This window comes from Anabas testudineus, chromosome 12, assembly GCF_900324465.2.
Source record: "Anabas testudineus chromosome 12, fAnaTes1.2, whole genome shotgun sequence".
NCBI classification, from domain to species: Eukaryota; Metazoa; Chordata; class Actinopteri; order Anabantiformes; family Anabantidae; genus Anabas; species Anabas testudineus.
Genome location: NC_046621.1, coordinates 12204579 through 12227769, shown reverse-complemented (window position 1 = coordinate 12227769; position 23191 = coordinate 12204579). Strand labels below are relative to the sequence as shown.

Below are 23191 nucleotides of genomic sequence, written 5' to 3'. Positions count from 1 at the left end.
GACTGAACTAAGATGTGAGGAAATGTCACAGAATCATGACAACACAAAAGAATTGCAATGGTTTAATCTGTGCATAAATCTTTATTCCTTTATTATAAATGACTATTCAATACAATGTCTGAAAAGAGTTTGCAATATAGTTCAACACAGAAATATGCCTCTGTTTGAGTCATTAACTGTGTGGAAAGACAAAGCCTCCATTCTCAGTAACTAAAGCAGCACAAAATCCAAACTGATTCTAGTGTTAACATGTCTCATTGTTTTGTGATACTAGACAATTGTAAGAAATGATGTGGGATTTTGTGAAATATAAATTTGGATATGAATAAGAACTATAGAAAACAAACTTGTTTTATACGCGTATAGTTTAATGTAACTGGGAAGATGACATTCTGTATGTAGAAACCCTCTTCTGAACATAAACTTAGTGGCAGGAAAAATAACTTAAGATATTAATATATTTTTAATAAACATACTTGGACTCTTGCTAAGAGTCTTTAAGGGAGAAGAAAAGGAAATTCACAACTCTGTAGCACAGAACCATCATCACAGGATATGTTAAATGTACAAAGTGTTTCTATATTTACATATGCGTGCCCAAAAGTCCCATTGTAAGAGTACAGACAGACTAAAGCTCTGATTCAGCAGGTCGTGAGTTGTACAATCATTATTTGACACTAGATGGTGGTATATACCCATCTCTTGCAACGGTAAAGCTCAGAACACCCTTTGGCAAAAGAAATTAACTGTATTTACTCATAGAACAATGCAAAATGAGAAAATGAAGACCCACACCTTACAAAGGCTTTTCTTTAAAAATCCATAGCTAAGCATTTCTCCATTTCCAGCTTCTTGTCTCTCACACACAAAGACCACCTTGCAGCAATTTCAGTGTTATTTCTAAGTCCTTCTCATGTCTCCTACAGTCTTGACAATCATGTCGATGCCATCTCTCCTTCTTCAACAGTACCTGCTGTCCCATTTGTTCTCACCGCAGCATCTGAGGTTTGGGAAGATGGAGAAACAACTGATTAGATTTTTAAACACACAAGCAGCAAAAATGTTCAACATAACACCAACTAACGCACCCTAACGCAATAGTAAGTTCAAACTTTGTGCAGCTGGACAATCTCTCTTACCCATATTGCTCTCTTGATCTCCATCCTGCCCTGCAGTTTGCTCCACCTCTTCACCTGTCTCATTCTCTTTGCACTTTGTTTTGGGTTTCTTTGCCACAGGTGGTGGCACCTTGACTCCTGTCTTCAGCAACTCTGTTTCACTCGGCACCTTTGATACAGAGGAAACGCCCTGGTTCTTCTGTAAGGCTGCCGTAGAGTCTGAAGCAGGCTTGGTCTCAATCACCACCTTCCTGTTGCTCTTGGAGAAGATAAAGCTCGCTGTGCTGGAAGGGGATTTATGGACGTCTATAGGTGATGTGGGTGAGTGCAGGCTGAGGCGAGAAGCAGGGCTCTCTTTTGATCTGACTGCTGTCCGCAGGCGAATGGCCTCCTGTAGGTTCATGGAGGGAATGGCTGTCGCGCTAGAAGATGTTTTCGTAGGGGAGGGTGCTGTGGATGAAGATGCAGGTGCAACCGCAACAGGCTGGGACTTGGGTAATGCTGATTGTGATGTGAATGTGACAGGTGGAGAAGTGGATGTGGGAGAGATCATGATCAGAGACTTTCTGATGGGCTTCTGAGGAGTCTCCCCACTTGCAGATGGGGTCGGGACTTGACTGCTGGGAACCTTTTTCCTTATTATGACCTCAGGCTGAGGTGGCTCTTGAGCTTTAGGGGGTTCAGGGCTGCTGTTGACAGCCCGCAGCTTGACCATCTGCAGGAGGGAGGGGGTGACAATGGGAGTGGGTTCCTCCTTCTGTGTTGTGTTAGGCACAGAGGTCAGTTGTTGGCTTTGGTTTTCGGTGCTTGCTAGACTAGGCTTCTGCTTAATGCTGCCAAGACCATGCACAGGTAAAGGTGGAGGTAAAGGGATGTTTACAGGTGGAGGAGGAGCAGGTTGTTGAGAGGCTTCAGGAGCTGGTTGGACTGAGACTTTAGATGGTGGAGCCTCCTGAGTTGCTGGACTGTCTGTGTTTGCTGGCACAAACTGAGGCTGGTGAAGAAGCTCTGTGGAAGGTGGAGGAGGAATACTCTGAGGGGTAGTTACAATACTACTACAGGAAACTGGGTCATTTTCAGGCTTGGACTGGATGTTTTCTTGTGGAGGTTCAATATCCCTGTCAGCCACCTGGGGTTGTGATGGTAGGGGTGGTGGAGGAGGAATACTTGGTGGTGGAGGGAGCTGGCTTACATGTATTGCTTCTACAGAAGACTCAGTGGAGCTCTGTTTAGGAGGCAGAAGGGAAACCTCAGGAGGGGAGATCTCTATTACTGGTGAAGGAGATACTATTTTAACCAGTGTGGAGGAGATATCTTTAACAGGTGGACAAGAGACTTCTTGAATCAGAAGAGTAGACTCTTTAGGAGGGGGTGGAGAAACTTCTGTTGATGTTGGTGGAGCAAACCCTTTCGGAGGGGGTGGAGAAACCTCTGTAGAAGTTGGTGGAGCAAACTCTATCGGAGGGGGTGGAAAGACCTCCGTGGAGAGCTTTTTAGTCATAGGAGGGGAGACTGCTTTAAGTGGTGGAGGGGGAGCTGTATAAGGTGGAGGAGGAGGGATAGTCAGACTTGGAGGTGCCACTGCCGTAACAGACGTAGTTGTAGAGGAATCACCACCAGGAACGGACCTTTCTGGTGGCACCTGAACAGGTATGACTAACTCTGCTGCACCAAACAGTGGGGGAGGCGGAAGAGGGAAATCTATTTCATCTGGGCCCCTTACGCCGATTTGTCCCATTAGGGGAGATGGAGGTGGGGGCCAGGAAGATGCTGGGGATACAACAGTTTGTACTGATGTAAGTTGTGTGGTCTGCTGCAAAGTATGGTGTACTGCCGCAGAAGAGGTGGACGGAGATATGTGCACTAATGACATGGCAGGTAACGTATCCATGTTCGTCTTTACATCTGCAGCTTGTGTGGTCTTTTTTGCTTCTTCTCTGATTGCTGCTAACCTTTCTTCACGTTTCTCTACAGCCTTAATTAACATCCCATTTAATATATCACTTACTTTTACTTTATCATCCTTTTCTGTCATTTTAGCATTTCCATTCAAATCGACATTCTGAGCCAGTCTTTCCATGTTCTCTTTACGATTTTCTGCATTCATAATCTCACTTTCTTGAACTCTCGTGGTCTCCAGGACATGTACAGATCCATTAATGGACTCCACTGTCGGAGTTGGAGTCTTGTGTTTCCTTTCTGTCACCAAGCTATTCACAGAGCCTTCTGTAGACGCAGAAGGAGACTGCCTCTGTTGTCTCCTGTCCTTTGGATTCTTCTTTATGATAGCATACAGATTATCAGGGGCTGGTGGTCCGAGCAGCAATTCAAAACTACGCTTGCTGTAAGCCCATACCTCTGGAGGAGGTGGTGGTGGTGCATGGACTTTAGGTGGTGGAGGAATGTTGAAGAGGTCTCTTAAGGTCCTTACAGCAGGGTTGACAGTGACTGTGTCAACTGAATCAAGTTTAGGATCACCGGTGGATTTAGTCTTTTCAGGGGATGGAGCTGAACCAGCAGAAGTGGATGCAGGAAATAACTTTTGAAGCTTTGCTAAAAGGCCTTTCTTGTGCTTTGGAGAGGAGCTGTAGGGGGACAGAGCGTCTTGGCTGGAATAGCCACTGGACGGCGAGATTACTTTGCTTAGCTTATAGTCCTGCTTTTCATGTGGAGCATCTTTGGAAGCCATTTCTTCAACCTTAGCAGCTTTCTCTTCCTTGAGTGCCTGCAGCTGGGATTTGAAGGGACTGAATGACCCAGAGCCTGTAGAGTCATCTAAAGAACTGGTGTCAGCATGGTAGCTAGGGCTGTCTATTTTGGGGGGATATTGTGACTTGTTTTCATTTCCCTCACCTGAACTACTTTTGAGAGGAGATTCCCCTGATTTAACCCTAATCTCTGCAAGATCACGTGAGCGTCGCTTTGTCTTATTGTGGAGGGAATATGAGCGGCTCGGAGGAGGAGGAGCCCTCTTGGGCTTCATGACGGACAGGCTACGCACAAACTGCCCTTCTTTCTTTCTTTCGTCTTTATCTTCTTTACTGATGACTTTGCCATTAGAGGTGCACTTTGAAGCCTTGCTGACAGAAGAGTGAACACTGACTTTGTCCTCCCTAGCAGAAGCATCCCCGTCCTGCGACCTCTTCTGCCTGGGCGTGCTGCTGCTGGAGATGGTTGAAGAGTCAGACACCAAAGTATCTGAGTCAGAGTTGCTCCAACACGAGCTGTCAGACACATTGGGGGGGTTGTAGCGGGAAGCAGAGGTGATGGTGGAGGCTCTGGAGGATCTGGTTCTGGACGAAGAGGCTCTAGAAGAAGCGCGAGAGGGGGCTGGGCTGGAGAGTAGCAGGCTGCTCTTGCTGACAGTGCGGAGGCTGCTGCGGCTTTGTCCACGGCTAATTTCCACCACCTCAATGGAGGGTGGCAACACGGCATTAGGAATGATTTTGGACATGTAAGCAGCCTGGGGTGACATGGACATGACAGGGCTGGGCAGCTCCTGCTGGGGGCTGTTGTCAGTGGTCATCCAGGGAACAGCCAGAGACCGGGGCCTCTGCTCACCTGACAAATCAGGGCCAAGGCGATGCAGCAGGGCTAGGTCGTCCCTATGACCAGCACGGGGGGCACCAAGCTGCTCAATTTGGTTTTTCTTGAGGGGCTGCATGATCTTTATGCCCCGAAGGCCAGCACTAGTTCCTGGTGACCGTGCTGTGCGCTGTGGTCTATCGCTGGTGGTACTATGGTCAGTTTCACCATTATAAAGCTGTTCTTCATCTAACTTTTGAGTCAGTGTCCAGCCCACTCTGTCCAGACCTGATGGACAAGATGATTAAAAAGAATAATTAATAACATGTATTAAAGAATTTGACAATGTAAAGATGTCATCCATCTATTTCTTTACAGAAATAGTAAAAAATTACACATTGAATATGATAATATTTTTAAATGTAGCATATACAATTTAGAGAGTAATTCATAGACAGTTGTCTCTTGTAAATTACACATCTAAAAATCTAGCTCCATACCCATTTCTCTCTGAACATGCTGTGGGATACCCGCAACAGTCTTCCTGTGTCTTCCTCTTCGTGCCTTGTCAGATTTTTTCCCAGAGTTCAAGGGCCTGAATGTGGATGCTTGGCAAAGACAAAGACATGCGAGACACAGAAAAAGTTCATTCTTTGATCTTTAAAACACCAAACTCAACAGAATCCAATCTGTGAATCATATACATTATACAGGGGAAGAAATAGTAACATTAGTATTTCAAAACATCTTCTTCTAAGTCTATTAACAAATAAAATGTGCCTAAAATAATAGATCTGATCTGTAATGTCTTTATTGAGAAAAACCATAAAAACCTTTTAGTGCTAGTGGAAAAAGTGTGTGAACCCTTGCAATCAATTACTGGTTGACCTTGATGATGGGATGATGTTGTCATGATGATATTCAGTGTCCGTTTTACACCAGATGTAGTAACAAATAGTTAAATATAGTTTCATACTGCTCTGGTAGTGTCAATGTGCTCTTTGGCAACTCCTCAGGCATTCAACAAAGTTCTTTTTAGTAAACAGCAGCTTCCTTCGTGGTGTCCTTCCATAGACACCCTGCTTCTTCAGTGTTTTACCTACTGTAGACTCATGAACGCAGATGTTAGCCAGTTCCAATAATGCCTTAAAATCTTGAGAGTAGAGTGTTTCCATTTGTAGATTGTCTAACTGTAGACTGGTGAATTTTTAAAGTCTAATAATAATTTTGTAACCCTTTACAGCTTTATGTAAATCAATAATTCTTGATTGTAGACCTTCGAAAGCTCCTTTTGGCGAGGCACAGCTCACATAAGCATATTCTTCTGGTAGGGAGGAAACTCAAAAGTTTGAGTGGTTTTTGTCAGTCAAAGTAGTTTTAGTCCACACCCTCAAAATCATTTTCTTCCAGGTATGCTAAAGCCTACCTCCAATTAGCTTATTTGAGGTAATTATTGAAAGAGTTTGCATACCTTTTCCACCATCGCTATGAGGTTTTATGTTGGTTCTCAATAAAGCATTTCTTTTGTTTTATTATATTAGGTATCATTATTCTATTTGTTAATACTTTTGACAGATAACATTTTATGACAAATGAATGCAGAAAACCATGAAATTCCAAAAGGTTGACGTACTTTTTCTTGCCACTGTAAGCTTAATCTCTCAGTTTCATGTGTATGCATCAATATTAGAGTCTACAATAAACAAGAGGAGGTCTGGCTTATGGTGAAGTTACCTTGCCTGGTGAGTCCAGAGCGTGAGGACCTTGTGGACACAGACGACTGTACAGAAACAACAGAAGATGTATCAGGAATGGTGCTGTCTGTTGTAAAGCCTCCACCCTCCCCATCCGTCTGGACTGTCACTGTTGACTGGTAAAATAGGGGGGAAAAAAGTCACTTCAAATAAATGTGATTTGGCAGTATGCATTGTGTGCAGCAATTCCAGATGTGACGAGTCACTTACAATTGTGCTTTCATTATCTTGGAACTCCACTCCAGTATTGATTTCTGCAAGAAGAGAAACACACCCTCATAAGTAATGTGCAGTCTTAACATTTTGGCATAGGACACCTATAATTTATTGCTGAGATGCAAAAACTACATCATGTTTGTGTTTTGTACCTTCCTGCTGCATCATTTTTAATCCCTCGAGGGCCTCGGTGTGAAGATCCTCCAGGTACTTGGGCCTGCTGCTTTCAATGAACACGTTTTCCTGTAACAGTGGGGGTCCCAGGATCTTGTCTTCGCCATCTCGCTTTGGCACAGCTTAAAGTAAAAAGAGGAGAGACCGGATCAGCCTGGATCAACTCAAAGTGTTAACAGTAACAGTAGTTAAGGGGTCCATATGGGCAGGATGAGAGCACTCAGTTGTCTGCCAGAGACATTTAAGAAAGAACAGTAAATATATTTGGGGGTGTGAGCATGAATTAAAAAGACTCCAGTTCCACTTATACAGGATTAAACTCATTTAGACAATGAAAAGAGACACTAATTAAATTGCTGTCTCATCTTGTTACATGCTGAGTACGTTAGTTAAATGTTTAGTCAATAATGCTTGCTGTACATTGGCTGACCACTTATCACGTGTTTTAACTCAGTAATGAAAGGGGTGACTTCCAGGGCAGAGTCTGGGATCATTGGGCTAACAACCTGCTTTACACTTATGTAATGGTGACAGCTGCTCTACATTTAGCCACCTACTGTACTCTACTGCCTGCACTGTCACTGTAAAACCATGCTGGATTTAGCCTTGACAGCCATGCGCCAATTGATCGCTGCTAATTGTTTCCACCGTTTTGTCTGTAATAGGTGCACCAGTATAGAAAATCCTAATAAGCAATCATTTATAAATATACAAAATTCAAAACTGTATTTAATTTTATTTAGAGCTAAAATTATCATATCATGTTCAATATCAACAGAGTAAACACTGAAAACTCACAGTAGTTTTTATTATCTACATTGACAGTGATCATTTACAACCTTATGGCTTTATTGCCCAGCTCAGAGCCAGCCAACACAGCCTACATACTACAACAATCAAGGCAGGAGCAAACAAATCAGATCTTGTTATCTATGCTCTAATTTCACTCACCTTTCCTTTTGAAAACTGTTGGGAAGCAGTTGATATTAGTTTTTGAGTTATTGGCTAGAAGCAACACCATGATCTCTGGTATATCACATTAAAGTGATCCATAAGTACACCAAAACTATATCCAAGCTGTGTTAAACGAAGAAGAGGTGAAATTCGATCTTAATGCATAGTCCTGAGTCCATCAGTTCAAAAAACATCCTGGAAAGATCAAGATAGGATGATAATCGTGCTTGTTTTCAATAACGTTGTTATTGTCAGTTCAGGTCCACGTAGAGCAGAGAAGGTCCCTACAGCCAATAGACAATCAGGGCTCACACACTAATCCCTAGCAACCTAATTCCTACCATGCCTCGCCACTGTGTCTCCCCCACTCACTGCTCATCAAGATACCCAGCATCCCCACTGTTGCTCCCCATCTGCAGGCACGCTCAACCCAGATTGGTCAGTCAGGACACAGATCAGAATGAGATCATACATGTAAACACGAGGAAAGAGAAAGCTGTTGTCAGGGATTTGAGGTAGGAACGAGTGACTCCCCCCAACTTCGGCCACAGCTTTAGCACTGTGAATAACACAGCAGTGCTTTGTTATTATACACCATTTTCATGACAGAAGACTAATAACACTGCAAATTCAGCTTCTTTATGCTTTATTAAGAGGCATATAACTTTATTGTTGTGCCACAAGGGGGAGTAAGTGAATAAAAGTGATCTATTCCTAAAACAGGATTAGAAACATGTTTAAAAAGAGGCCTGCAGCTCCACAGCACATGGTCACCCATGTGAAAAATGTTCTCTATTGTTTCCAGCAACACTATGTTCGAAATGTTACTATGCAGCAGAGGAAATACACTTAAATTGCCTGATCAATCAAGCTGATATTTATTGGTGACATTTCTGATCTGGAGAGAGACTATGGAGTGACTCAATTTGTTTTTGAGGCAGTTTTCTGTTGTTTTAACTACTTTTTCCATTCTTTTGTTTCTTCTTTTATGTCTTTTTCCCCACTTTCGGACATCAGAAACTCATCTGCGGTGGAGGTTTCTTCTCACTTCCTGGCTTGCTAAGCAGACATGACATTGAATTTATGACATCTGCACAAATGAAAAGCATTCCCATAGCCGTGAGTCAGACAAAAAGAAAAGAAATTCATCGCATGTGTTACCAGAGGAAATGGATAACTATTTTAATAGACCTTGGTGCTAAAGCGGATACTTCAGCCGATGGATGTAATCAGAGAGTTGATACTGTATGCATGTAGTGTGAAGTAAGTCTAGGACAACACGTACTGTATCTAGTTACCATGACACACTTGAATGGAGAGGCCTGGAGTGATGGGTGGGGCGCGTTACTGCACGTTAATGAGTGGCTCATATTATTACTGGGTCTCTGACTGCTTTGTAATTGTGTCCATATTAATCACTGACACATATCTGTCACTCCTGGATTGTGCGGAAGCTGGCAGTATTAGCAGACTGGTAGTGATTATGCAGGAACCCCCAAGCTGATGTTTACATCTCCGCTTTGGGTAAACACACAATACTTAATGCATGTGATGCTGTGTTTCAGGGAGGAAAAACAATATGTTAAAAAAAAAAAATCTTGGATTATGGGATTATGATTAGATTTTATGACATGTAAATAATGATGGATTAAGATGGAACCTCTTAGATGAGCAAACATCTGCTGTCAAGTTTGTTTTGGTGGAATACGGATTTTCAGGCAGTAAACAGAAACAGACGAGTTCAGCGACGTCAGCAACTACTGTAAACAAATTACATCCAGTGAAAGAGACAGCTGTGAATAATGTTTTTGATATGCATGACTGAAATATGACTGAAACTCTGGTTACAATATCTAAAAAGGAGCAAATTTAACTTAGAACCACTGGTAATAGCTATAATAAAAAAAAAAGCTCTCTACGATGCTAAATCCCATAGATTCTGTAAAAAAAAAATGATGAGGACAGGTGTGACCTCAGTGCCCTCTACAGCTTTGACTAATACCAATGTTTCTAAACCTAAAAGAGAGCATAGACAGTTTCCAAATGGCTGGGTAACCATCAGGAGGCATTACACCACAAAATGTGCAGGGCAGTATGCTGGAAACGAGAGAGAGGAGAGGGAAAAGCAATAGTCTGAGACCTCAGCTTTAGCAGCACAGATGTACACATCGACACAACCACTTCATGGGAATCAAACGGATGCAAATACCCACAAACACGCCTCTGTTCCCTGCCCTAACTTGCCTCTCTCCCTTGTTTTGCAGACAACCATGCAGGGACATTCTCTGCTGCTGTGAGGGTGCTGTCTGCCAGGTGCTTACGTCTCTCTAATCAGCACAAACCCAACTGAACGCACCATGATAACAGTGGGAAAGGGGTGAGGTCTCACAGTTTCTCAAAAAGCCAGTATGTTCAGTATTTAAATGCTGGATGCATGGATCCTGGCCAAAGTTGTGTACTCTATTTAGACTCATTTTGCAGCCAAAATAAAGGAGGGAAGAAACGACAATCCACATAGCATATATTGTATATCTCCCATCATCTGGCACGCTGGATTACACACTGATTCACCATCAGACACCACAGTCCGTATGCCAGCAAACCAGCATGTACCTGCAAAAATATGTCCACAGTGCACACAGCTGCACTGCTATTATTTTGCAGGTGGTCACTCAATGTCATTATATCATCTTACATCCTGAACCACCTGCATATAACCCACAGTTTGAAGCCAAAAGCTTTAAACTCCTGCTTTCAAACTCACTCTTTCTACAGGTTCCTCATTCAGCAGTAATGTAGTAACACTAATAACAGATTAGGTGTACGAAAGGGTTTCGAATTTGTTTTTGTTGTATAGGCACGCTGCTTAGCATTGTAGCTCTAGACATGTCAATCTAACACATTCAGTTCAACGACTTTGATTCAGATCACTGAATCCGACACCGTTACACTGGATGAAGAGCCATGAAAAATATTAAGGATATTCATGGTTCCCAGAGGTTGACTCCTACTAATGTTTACTTTAGCACAAGCAAGTTCACATCAGGCCGAAAGTGATGTGTCTAGTACTCAAACACAAAATGAATGACTGTAGTTTCTATCCTCAGCTGAATTTAATTGCATATTAGCTAAATAATTAGCTACGCAAATGCATATTAGGGTAGACCACAACCTTGGTAAACATCACCGGCTCGTCAACATTGTTATTGTAAGCTTGTTAGCATGCTATCCTTAGCATTTAGCTCCACCTGTACAGCCTCACAGGAAATACTTTCTTAATACCTGGACATTATAATTTCATATTTTTATTTATAGCCAAAAGCTCTATTTTTTTGTAAGCCTTATAAGCATTTCACTGAATATCAAACTGGGACAAATAAAAAAACATTTGATAAAGTTCAGGAGGTTGTGCTGCTGTAAACTGGATCATTTTATTAGATTCAAGCTGAGCGGCTTATCACAGTCAGAGCAGCGTGTCCATGAACAAAACTACAAACGTCACTTGGCTCAACTTAGCTACACTATGATGCAAAGCTAACAAAGTTATCTTCAGCGCCATGAATCTACCCTTTACAGTAAACACCTCTGCTCCAAAGCTGTGTCGTTTAACTGCAAAAGTCACGACTGGTGACTCGCTACACGTTGCGGGCCTTCACTGGATCACAGCGTGTTAGCAAACATCTTCCTTTCCTTGTCACAATAGACTGTGCGAGTTGTGCAAAGCCATATCTTGACAATGAAACAATCTATGATTTCATACATTTCAAAAAGAAAAAAAAAATGTTGCTTTTGGCCGTGCTGTTAGGTTTTGGTAACAATGACACCAAACATTCAATGATCGCAAAGATTAAAATGAACTTGATGAAATGAAACTCGAGCACATAATTCAGATTAGGACTAGAGGGAAACTGGCACCTGACGACTCTTAAGCAATGTAAATATGATCTCCTCTGACATTTGGGTGTGGTGACTTCTATGACACCTATTGAAATGAAGCCCTAGGAAATGCCCATAAAATGCAGTGATTACAAATAGGTAGCTATCTGTGCAACTGTTTACTACACAAGTCCTGTTCTTGTTTACAATAATTCCCACGACATCCTCATCATCTTAATTCTTACCATACTTTGTTTCACGTACATGCTTGTGACATTCCTCTTCAGCATGACATGTGTTCATTTACACACATTTGAAGAGCTTAAGCCCTTTTTGGAAATGGACCCCATCCCTGTTCCATAAATGTGTTTTCGTTTACAAAAGCAAATGCAGGAATCAACAAGTTCTTTTCACATAAAAGCTAAATAATGGGAAACATCTTTCAGAGGGATACATCTCCCTCAGGTGACAGTGTATGAAAAGGTTCTTCCCGCCATGACAGGAAGAAAGTGAAACTCTATCAGATGGCAGTTTTCTCAAACCAGTTCTCCTGCACGTCATGATTATTGTGTCATCATCACAACACAAGACAATAAGCAAGTTTCTGTCTCACAAATAAACTAACCTACAGGTAGAACACTCGTAAACAGCAATGTCATTCTGCAATTAACTACAGTAAATAAAGGTTCAGCACTGTTGTTATCTCATCTCCCATGCCCCTGTGTGGATCTCCCAGTGCACTGCATTGTGTACACCTGCGTAGGATGCTGTAACATTTACTCTGTCAACTCCATGGGATTTTTTTCTTGTGACAAACCCATAAAAGTTTTATGTACCTTGTACCTTGTAAGTTGCTTTTATCCAAAGTGTAAATGTAAATGACAGTAAGGCAACAGATAAACACATGCAGGCCTAATGATCCTGTTTCACTTCACACAAGCTGTACCCCAAGTATTCAAGGAAGGAAGTTTATTAAAATGTGACCTTCAACCTGGCATGGAGGCCAAACACACACTCACCCACACCCACAAAGGGCTTCTTATTTCTGGATTCCTCAAAGAAATTACTGTATAAAGCTCGAGGAATGCGAGGAATCTCTAATGGACTGTTTCGAGCGAACAGGTGATCTCGTGCGCGTACCTTGCTGGAACTATGTGACCTAATCGGTCTTCTCGTTTAGAAGACAAACAACGAATTCCTCATTATCTCCATTACATAGATAAGACAGGAACTGAATGAGCGAAGCTGAACAAAATACACTGTCTTTTAGTTCTGAGTAGGTCTGAGTAAGGCGACAGCATAGCAGCACCATAAATGTCAGACAGGTGGCAAAAAAAAAAAAAAAAGGAACAATGCAGGGAATTATACAGATGAGAGTCAATTAACATGTGCAGTAAAGACGGATAACTCAGTCTTCTGGTTCAGGATGCAACACTGTCAATGTTATCGGAGAAGTTAAAGGGTTTATCACACTGACAAGTTCAAGAGGACAAAGTTTATCACGCCAAAACCTGCTACTGTACACTTTAATCACTTCATGGTCAAGCTCCATGGGCCACAAGTAGATTCCCAGATCAAGGCTGAGGTAACTCTGTACAGGTGTTTCCATGCTCGAACCGACAGCGAATCACTGACCAGATCAACCTGCGCTGTCGTACTGAAACGAAAGGCGCCACTAGGAGATTCAATTCTCTAAGGTGTTAATAAAAAGGTGCCATTGTTTTACTTACTGTACCTTATATTAGGAAAAATGTAAAAGTCTCACACATACTCAGTATGAGCAGTTGGGTCAGGAAAAACAGAAGCCCTTGTTTTCCCCCTTCAGTGTAACTCTCCTTGCATTGCTTTTAATTAACTGGCCCTGAGCCTGCCATACCAGGCATTTAGTGGGCAGGAGGCCCCCCTGGCATCACTACAGGTCATCATCAGAGGCTCAGCTGGGGGATCTTTTCTGGGCAAGTGTGTTACTTTGCACTGTGCTCTGCTCCTGCAATACACCTCCTCTAGGTGCTTTTTGGGAATTACTAAACCTGTTCTCTAATCAGAGGAAGCATGTGGCCAGGAGTATGCTGTGGTTGCTGCCAGCACAAACAATGTGCATAGCAGCATGCAGTATGTCAACAGCAAAATATTAATGCCTGCCACATACATTAACAGTTGACACTTCTGGCTTTGTGTTATATGTTTCTGTAACTTGACTTCAAGTTTGTGTGAAGAAGTAAAGGAAAAGGATTCACAGCATCTGCCTGAAGGTAGCCTCCAAGCTGACCTTGGCAAACCTTATCTCTCTTCACAGTTTACTTTCTCTTACAAAACTCCTAGCTTCAAACTGCTGTTGTAACCAAACATTGTGTAAGGCTACACACACAAGCTTTAGTCAATGCAGTCATTGTGTCTATGCATTCATCATCTACCAAAAGCATAGATGTGACTGGAAACTTGTTTATACATCTTTATCCTCTGTCGTGGGTATAGTTTCGCTGCAAATCCTGTTTGACTCCCATTGTGGAAATCCCCTGACACCTTTCCTGCTGAACTACAAGCTCTGGGCTTTCCACTATGAGAAGACACAGAAGAAGAAACAGCAGTCTGCAAAAAGCAATTAGTCAAGACTGCACAAGCACGGCCAGACAAACACACATAAAACAGACCAACTCCTGGTGCTTTTGTATTTTTGCATTACCCAATTATATAGAACAAGGTTTTGCTTTGTTTCAGGGCTGTTTAATGTGTAAAACCCAAGTTAGTACAGCAGATCACACTAAATAAAGTAAAGTAAACAAGTTCACAGAGAGAAACCTAGACTGCTATAGAGCAGTATGGTGACATACGAGTGCACATGTACAAGCTCCAACAAGATCTGCCAAGCACAGCTCTGGGAAAAGTCAGACTGTTGCTGCAATTTTCGTGGGAGTGTGTGAATGTGTTTTTCTCTGTTCACTTTGTGTGTGAATGAGTGTTTTACTTCAATTGTTGACTGTCGCTGTACAATAAGCGTGTACACAACGCACCTCATGCATGCTCTGTGTGTACTGCAGCCCCCTGTGTAACCTGAACACCAGGTAAGTAAGCAATGGTATCACAGAAGAGGACAGAGTGATTTTTTTTTTCCCACATTGAACAAAGCAGGCTGAAGGTCAGACGGCAAGTAGGAAGTCAGTCTGTTCAAACATCTCTCCAAAGAACAAACACCAATGCCCGGGAGGCAAAGAGCAGGATATTCAACTATTTCCCATCAACTTCTCTTTATTCATCTTAGATAACCTGTCATTAAACTGATCTCTAGAGTAACATGTTAATATGCTTACAAAGAGCTTATTGTTAAGCTGCGATACATTACTACCAGGACCACACTGGTAGGCTCAAGCCCACTGGTAACAAATTGCCTCATCTTACTGACTTTTTAAATTTATTTTAGTTTTACTGCCTTATTTGTTTATTCTATGTCCATACACAACACAAAACAACTGTTACGGCCTCGCTAGGAAATTCATCACAATAGGAGATTTGTCACTTGTATTTATTGTTGTTGTGTGTCTCAAAGGTACCTTATCTTATCTATTATGGCAGCGCAATCAGCAGATTTCAAGTTTCTCATAAGTCAGTTCCAACATTATTGTGAAATGGAAACCAACCGCCCTCTGGCTAATTCTAAAAGCACCATTGTGTGGGTTGTAAAATGTAAAAGTACATTCTGGGCAAAACAGGTAAACCCAGCAGTACAGTGGTAACTTGAAGGAAATACTCTACTCTACAAGTGACACTACAAAACATGTTGTGTTGTGTCAACAACTGATAGGATGACACACTTATGCAACATCAGGACAGAAGAAAGTACAGTCAAGCATCCCGTGGACTCTTACCATAACTGTTTCCGTGTAGATGACTCTGCCTTCCTGACTTCTGTCCTCCCCTGTGTCCACCCTGATTTCCAGCAGGGTGCCCATCCAAGGCCAAGTCAAGTGCAGGACCTAGGCCCAGCCTCTGCCCATTAGCGCTGAGATCCTTCCTCTTCTTGCCCTTCAGCCAGCCCAGAGCTCGACCCAGGGAGTTACTGCGCTTCTTCCTGCCCCTTTTGTTGTGTTTCTCCTGGGCAAAAATCTCGACCACATCTTGGGGAAGCAGGTCCCCAAACCCCAGCGAGTCACGGTTTGACATACCACCTCACACTAGAGCAAAGCCCTGGAAAAAAAAGGAGAAGGAATTTCACAAGGAGAAATTCAATTTTAGTGATTATCCAAGCACCAGTATCTGCTGACTCTCAGAATCTGTAATGACAGGACCTTGCTAGATTTCTCATTGAATTCTACCCTCTTCTTGCTCCCAGTGTTTTATATTAAGAAAACCTGAGATTTTAGTTGATACACACATGTATTTTGACCAAAACACGTTCAAAAATAGTCCACTTGATTTTTATTAAGTTGTTTTCATTCATGTGCAGCTGCAAGCAGGGACAGTTTTAAAAATCAAGTGGAGAAAAGTTTAATTCAAGAAGCTGCAGAATTCATTGTTGCTGCCAAATTATTGACTTCATTTTGCAGATGCTGGTGCTGCCTTGAATGCGCCATAAAAGCACCAGGGCTCACGTTGATGGATTACATATGCCAAACAGGTTTCAATAAGGTGAATTTTGTCTTGAAAATTGTCTATAAACCCGAAATATAATCTATTTAAAATGCTTGGCAGGACCACCCTAACTCATGTATGTGTGCATATATCTGTTTATGTCTGGGCACACAGTTCATTGAGCTCACATGCGTAATCTACACAGACCCCCCCCCCCCCCTTACCTCTAAACCAAAATTCACAGTTTAGAAGAAAGAACTGGCTCCGCTCCCTTCATTCCTTAACGTGGAGTCATAATTCACAAAGCCGCACCCATGTTCTCATGCACTTTTATGCAAACACACACACACACACACACAACAGCAGACTAGGAACAACTTAAGAATAGAAACACAAACAGTTACCTGTGTGCACGGATACAAACACGCACACGTACAGATGTACTATCTCTTTCATTTCCAATATTTTCACGTCTTCCTTTTTTTTTGTTTTACCCATTCTCAGTACAATGAGCTCGTCACCTTCTCTCAGTCTCCTTCCTCCCCCCCTCATCTTGCTAAACTCCTGCACTTTGAGGCAGATTTCTAGCCTTACCCCTGGGGATCTGTAGCATACACTGGCTTTCTTCCAGCCGAGTACTTTATTAGATACTTATCTCCAAATCACTGGCTAAAAGTGGGAACAAGTCCTCAGGATAACAGGAGTCAGAGCTTGTAAATAAGCAAAGACTGAAGTTAGGTGGGAGCGGAGTGGGAGTGAGAGAATTATGAATCCCTGGATGATTTGCTGTCGAGAGAGGTCATGAAAAGTTTTTGGCTCCTATGTCGCTTCACGGTCATGCATGAAAAACAAGGCAGGCAAAATTTAGCACAAGCAACATGTGGGCAATATAAGCAGACATCTTTCAGCGACACAGTCTGTAGGAATACGTCTCTGCCCCGTGATGAGACATAAAAGTAAACCACAGAAACCTATGTCATGTTCTCTGAGGATTACAAATGTGACTTTCCAAACTGCTTCCCATCATCAAAGTAGATAGAGAGTTGCACTGAGTTTTGAATGTGTCAAGGGAAAGGTTCAGCCAAATTTCTGACTTACTGAATACTTTTATAAATAAACCTCTGTCAAATCCTGACACGATCATTGACAGTGTTAAATTATGAGGATCTGTCTTTATGAAGCCTATTGTGTTCCGTTTTATTTCCACATACGTACACATTTCCAGAAGATGCTGTATTGGATGTGGCATTTTTATTGCATTTTACACTGCAATCATTTAAGAACAGGCTCATAATAGGTTATTGTTAGCATAAGGACATGAGTACACAAAGTACAGTTGATTTTGATGAAGGCGCCACAGGAAACATCGCTGCAGTAATATTTACCGAGACAGTGCCACCCCTAGAGCCATGCTGCTAGCACACCTACAAACTAGAGTTACATTTTATTCTGGCCTTTCCAGAAAGAGAGGTTGGCATCCTCATGTGACAAGTATGCAGTCCCATCAGAGGCTTAAGATAAGTACTTGAAGAACTTGAATGCTGTTCTAAACCTTGTGCATATATGGGTGTTTTGGAGCTTGTTATCTTAATGTAGACCGGCTACGTTGTTATTCATTACAGCACATCTGAAGAGGCGCAGTGTGTACAGAGTAGACATACTAAAAGCAATGAGCTGTAGAGAAAGGACAATTACAAGAAAGAGCATTTATCTTCTCTGGACAAATACACCAAGCCTCTCCCTGCACTAAGCCCCATGTTTCTCCTGCTCCAAATTACAGTCATTTAGCCATGACTAAGATCTGTGCATCTGTACGGGCTGAAGTCGCCAATAATCAGATAACTCTCTTGGGAAAAAGGGGGCAGGTTCATTCATTTCTAGCCCACAGAGTCCAACAACTCCTTTTATTTCTTCCATCACAGAGGAACCAGAGTAATGCTAAGCACTCTGAGACGCAGCAGAGGACCACCCGGCAGTCTGTTGTGTGTGTAGTTCTGCCACAAGGAGCTGACTCATGCGACCATTGCCTCGGTTACGCAAAACAACCTGCAATTTTCAGATTTGCAAACAAATGTAATGAGATGACGCATGCAGTGGAGTGTCCTCGACAATTCTCCACGCTGTCTGTTTGATGAGGTCTTCCTTTTGACTATTTTGTCCCATCCTAAAGATTTATCCAAGTAAACAATCATGTTCCTCTTTTGTAAATAAGCTCTTTTCAAAGCTAATACACCAACGTCTTAATTACAGAGTTGCTTCATTGCCCAAGCAGTCACTTAACCCATAACCACAAGCCTCAATTCATAAAAGGTGAAGGAAACTGTAGGCACAAAAAACGAATGTAAAATCTTCTATTGAGCGATTGCAACTCTTTATGCCACGTCAGGGCGTATTATCTTATAAATATCATGAGCAAGTCACATGTCCTCAGTCGATTTACAAATAAAAAGTTGTACAATCTCGCTCTGCCTTTTTCTTACACACAGACATACACTAAACCCACTGTGGTTTTCGAGCCCAGCCCTAGTCCTGCTGGAGCAGGCATGTGTCCCAACACGCTGTTTACTTATGCTGTACAAAAGACGTCAGGTCGTCACGTTGGACAGGAGGTACCACTCAAACACAGTGTGTCAATACTGCATTTGCAGCACTGACGGATTATCTGACATCGGCAGCAGTGTGAACACATCAACATGCTGATAATAGTTTACACACCGTCAGGAAATATACACAGCACGTCTTAAATCAACATTTATTGATTATGCACCTCTGACAGCTATACTGTGTTGTGGAGCTTGAGGAGATAAATTCCAGACTAAAATCTGTGTCTCCACTCCACTGACACCTGCCTTGCCTAAAGCAAAAGCCAGACAGCGTAGGTCGCTGTATATGGCCACATCCTAAATCTAAGATAATATAATCACACAGATCCATCTTACACTGGCCTCTGTTGTATTTATTTTTGACAGGCTGGTATGCACAAGAAAGAGGAAAAGCCAGTTGTTATTTCATTTGAGAACGTCTTCTAGGTGACTCAAACGTACACGCCCAAAACAGAGTGCAAATAATTCTCCAACTTTTAAACAGGATGCCTTTAAGGTGGGATTTATAGCTCAGGAAAATTCTGTACTACTCCACTAAACTGACTCTTGGTGTTATGACTCCCAGTGAGCTTCATCATATATGACTTGTGATATTAAGATTCAATTTATAAAAATGAAATTTAAATGCTACTAGATTTTAAATCTGAGTTGAGTATGTAGAAATCTGCAGCTGGAGGGTACAGCAGCGCCAGTCCACGACAGAACATGCAGTGATTTCTCACAATACTCATTTTAAGCTCAAGTGTAATGACACCCTTATCAACTAGGAAATATGAACAATGTGAATTGTGGAGGACAGGGAGAAGGAGGAGGAAAAGGAGGTCTCCAAGACGTGTAACTTTCATGGCGGGCCGTGAGTCACATAAGGAAGCTGACGGAGCAGGCTCCACCGACTCATAGGGGATAAGGCAAAGCCAAGAGGGAGTGGCAGTGATACAGGCAGCCACCTTTGTTTGAATTAGGATTGGCTCGGTTTAACCTAGAGGCCATTCACATCTATGCCTGAGCTGCTGAATTTCACATGGTATGACTTAGCCGTGAGCCGAGGTTAAGGTCGAGCTGAATGTGGTTAGACTTTGTAGGACGGAAAAAACTGATTAGCGAGGTTAATTATCTCCATTCTGAGGTGAAAAGTAGGATGTTTTGGGTCTGTTCCAGTCCTCCCGCTGAGGTCACCTCAATAAGCTTTACACTAACAGCCACTTTTGTGCAATAACAGTTTCTAAGCTACACTTAGAGTGACTCTGTAACTAGATGGCAAGTGTTCGGCAGCGTGAAAACTGGTGTTACTGTGTGGCACCTGCAGGCATCAATCAGGGCGTTGGCTGTCTTGTGTGGCCATTTTCAAACAAAGGAGAGCAGTGCAACTCAAGTGCAGACTTAAGCAACCATGTCTGGGCTAGAAGTCAGCCCAGTCACATGCAAAAACCCAATGTCACAACAAATGTACAACAAGAGCTGAAGACCAGGGCGACCACAAGTTTCCGACAGCTTAGTTTCATACCAACATCTCAGTATAAACACACAGTGGCGAAGGACTTGGACTGAAAGACAATCCCTTACTGACATTATGTGGTCCCTTTTGTTTGCTGGGGAAAGGTTAAAGTTACAGAAAAAGACCATGTAGGTAATGACAGGGATAATAATAAACACAACAACGCTTTAGGACAGAACGACACAAATAAACCAAAACGCTATGTAACTCAACTCACTGGGGTTGAAGACACTGTGTGTGTGTGCGTGTGTGTGTGTGTGTGTACGTGCGTGCGTGTGTATCCGCGCGTGCAGAGATCTGTGGACAGGGTAATGCAAGATGGCGTGCTGCGAGGCCGCTGTAGCCATGCAGCAGCTTGTCTGGTAAGAGCAGCAGCCACATTCCTGAGAGATTGATAATTACCAACTGAGGAACTCTTCCCTCCAAATCTGCTTTCACCCTTCCAACACACTCACACACACACACACACACACTCTTCTCCTTTGCCCCTCATCTTCTTCTTTTTCCTCCCTTTCACCTAGGAGACTGAGCCATGAAAGAAAATGAAAAAATGACCAGCGCATGAGAGTCATTTTGAGATAACATTATAATATGTGTTTGGCTGCCTATGCCTTACAGATGAAAAAGTTCCATTCATGGACACAGAGCAGTTGTTTTTTTTAAAACATTTTGTCAAACAATACTAGAAAAAATGCAATTTTCACAAGGGTAAGAACACATATTGGACATTTTATGTCTAATATGTGTATATTTGAAGATAAGTATACCTTGGTACTGCTCTGCTCACACATTCTGATCATTGAATAATCATCTCATTTCATTTCAGTAACATCAGAAAATAATTTGGAAAATAGCCACAGAAGTTTAGTTTCCATTATCTCCTTTGTAGATTTTTATTTTCTCTGCCAGGATTCACAGATGGCAGGCAGCACAGACACACAGTGGCAGAGCTGCTTTATCTTGTTTGCTTTACTTCCAGAGGTTGCCAGGGCCCCGAGTCTGGACTGCAGCCTCCGTGGAGCTTAAGACCCCTTGAACTGACGGGACGGACTGGGGTTAAAAAAGAAACAATGCTGCAGCAGTGGTCAGCTCCAAGCGAAGGCAAACACAGCTGGACACTGGGGTTTAAAAATACATCCTGGCATCTCAGTGCTCTCTGCTCTGTCCCAGTCAAAACAGAAACCCTGGAGCTGCTTTGAAATGCTTTCGTTCTGAGCTTCACCTGAGTGGACAGCAGTCACAGAAAAATGCTGCGTGGGAATAAAAAGCCTCGCAGTTTAGAGCAGAATTTATCTGAACTGTGAGAGAGACGAGAAAAGGAGGCGGACACGGGCATGCTTGTTTTGCATGCACTTTAATTTTATCTTTCCCTACTGGCCCCTGACAGCTATTGATTACATTTTTCCCAAAAGTGCTGATGCGGTCACACTGATGGGTTACTTATCAGCTAATAACTTTGATTAACAACTCACAGTGTCCTACTCATCAGCCAGAAGCTTCCTCTCACAAGTCTACATGACACACACATCACTAATCGTGTGACTTTATCTGTTACAACACCATTTGTTCCTCCGGGTGACCTTTCCTGACCAACAGCTTTCCCCTTTCCTTCACTGAGCAGGCGTTTTCACGACGAGCACCTGAACCTGCCTTGCTGCACCATATTCTGAGAGCAGAATACACTTTCAGTCTATTTCCAGTAAATCTTCTATCCTCCCCTGTCTCTGGTCTCCCACAACCCGTGTGCTATCGTCCCATCACTCCCCTTGATGTTTACCTTGGTCTTCCTCTTAATCTCAGGTATCTAACAGGCTCTGCTGTGTATCTCAAGTGCTGACATAACACACCTGTAATCTCCATGGGTACAAGCCCTGGCATGGCAGACTGGCTGAGGAAGGAGCACCAGTATGTGACACACCCTTTCTAAACAAATGGCTCTGTCTCAGCCTCACCTTTCCAGAGGTAAACTTGAAGCCAGGGAGCTGAAAAAACAAGCGCCACATCCCGTTTACACTTGACTGCTGAAGTGCTGCAGACTTTTTAGAAAACCTTCGATTGGGAGCTGCCTTCCAGGATAAAGTCCAGACAAACAGCCAGCGGGAGACCTCCAAGAGGTCCTGGGGTGGTGCTGTTATCTGTGTCAGGTTAATGAACAAGCACTGGATCCATTTAATGCTATCATGAACTGCACATGTCACTGACTGCCATAGGCGTCAGAGCACCATGCTGTCATGTAGTCATTTGATGCTGGGTCACTGAAGGGAAATAACACAATAGCACTACTTGTCAAGAGAAGCACTACAGCTCTCCCATTACCTCCATTTAGGATCCCTCAAGGCCAAGCACCTAAGTCCTGCCAAGGATTTGTACCTTTCTTTATTCCACTGCCACTACCACATGTAGGAACATGACAACTGGTTTTATATATTTTAACATGATGCAACTGATTCACTTTAAGTCAAACTATTTTATGCAGCACAATCCTGGTGTCTCTTCAGTGTCATCTTGACTCTTCCCAAGAAAACTCAGCTGTAGTTTCGACTGATTGTCACGCCATGAGAAGTGCGGCACAACTTTGGAGGCGTTCACGGAGTGGATGACAAAATACACGACTTCTAGGAGCTGTGCGTCTGAGTTAAAAGGAAAACAGTGGTTCATCACAGCCTACCTCGTGAAACTGTGCTGATCCTGATGATCTGATTCACCCTCTCTCCATTTGAAGCGTCTCCCTGCTGCGACTCTCCAAAACTTTCACCGTGCGAGGGGAAACTTCAGGTGAAGCATTTCCGTGAACAGCGCACTTCAGGAAGCGACGGGACTCGGGATCTGTTTGCACCCTCCAGTCCAGAGCCGTGTGTTAGGATGTCAGGTGAACCGACTTCCTCTGTCTGTCCTGTTTGCCTGCGGACG

The 23191-nt window shown here is 42.8% G+C and overlaps 1 protein-coding gene across 1 annotated transcript; it reads right to left on the bottom strand.

The window, feature by feature from the left end:
- Window positions 1-56: 56 nt before the first annotated feature.
- On the bottom strand, window positions 57-23183 carry LOC113158159 (uncharacterized protein KIAA1522-like). The gene is made up of 8 exons (XM_026353878.1): window positions 22950-23183; window positions 15481-15799; window positions 6766-6909; window positions 6608-6651; window positions 6378-6513; window positions 5144-5251; window positions 1140-4931; window positions 57-1000 (listed from the first exon to the last, which is right to left on the bottom strand). The coding sequence occupies exons 2-8, from the start codon at window positions 15773-15775 to the stop codon at window positions 936-938; spliced, it is 4584 nt and encodes a 1527-aa protein (XP_026209663.1). The 5' UTR covers window positions 15776-15799; window positions 22950-23183; the 3' UTR covers window positions 57-935.
- Window positions 23184-23191: the final 8 nt, after the last annotated feature.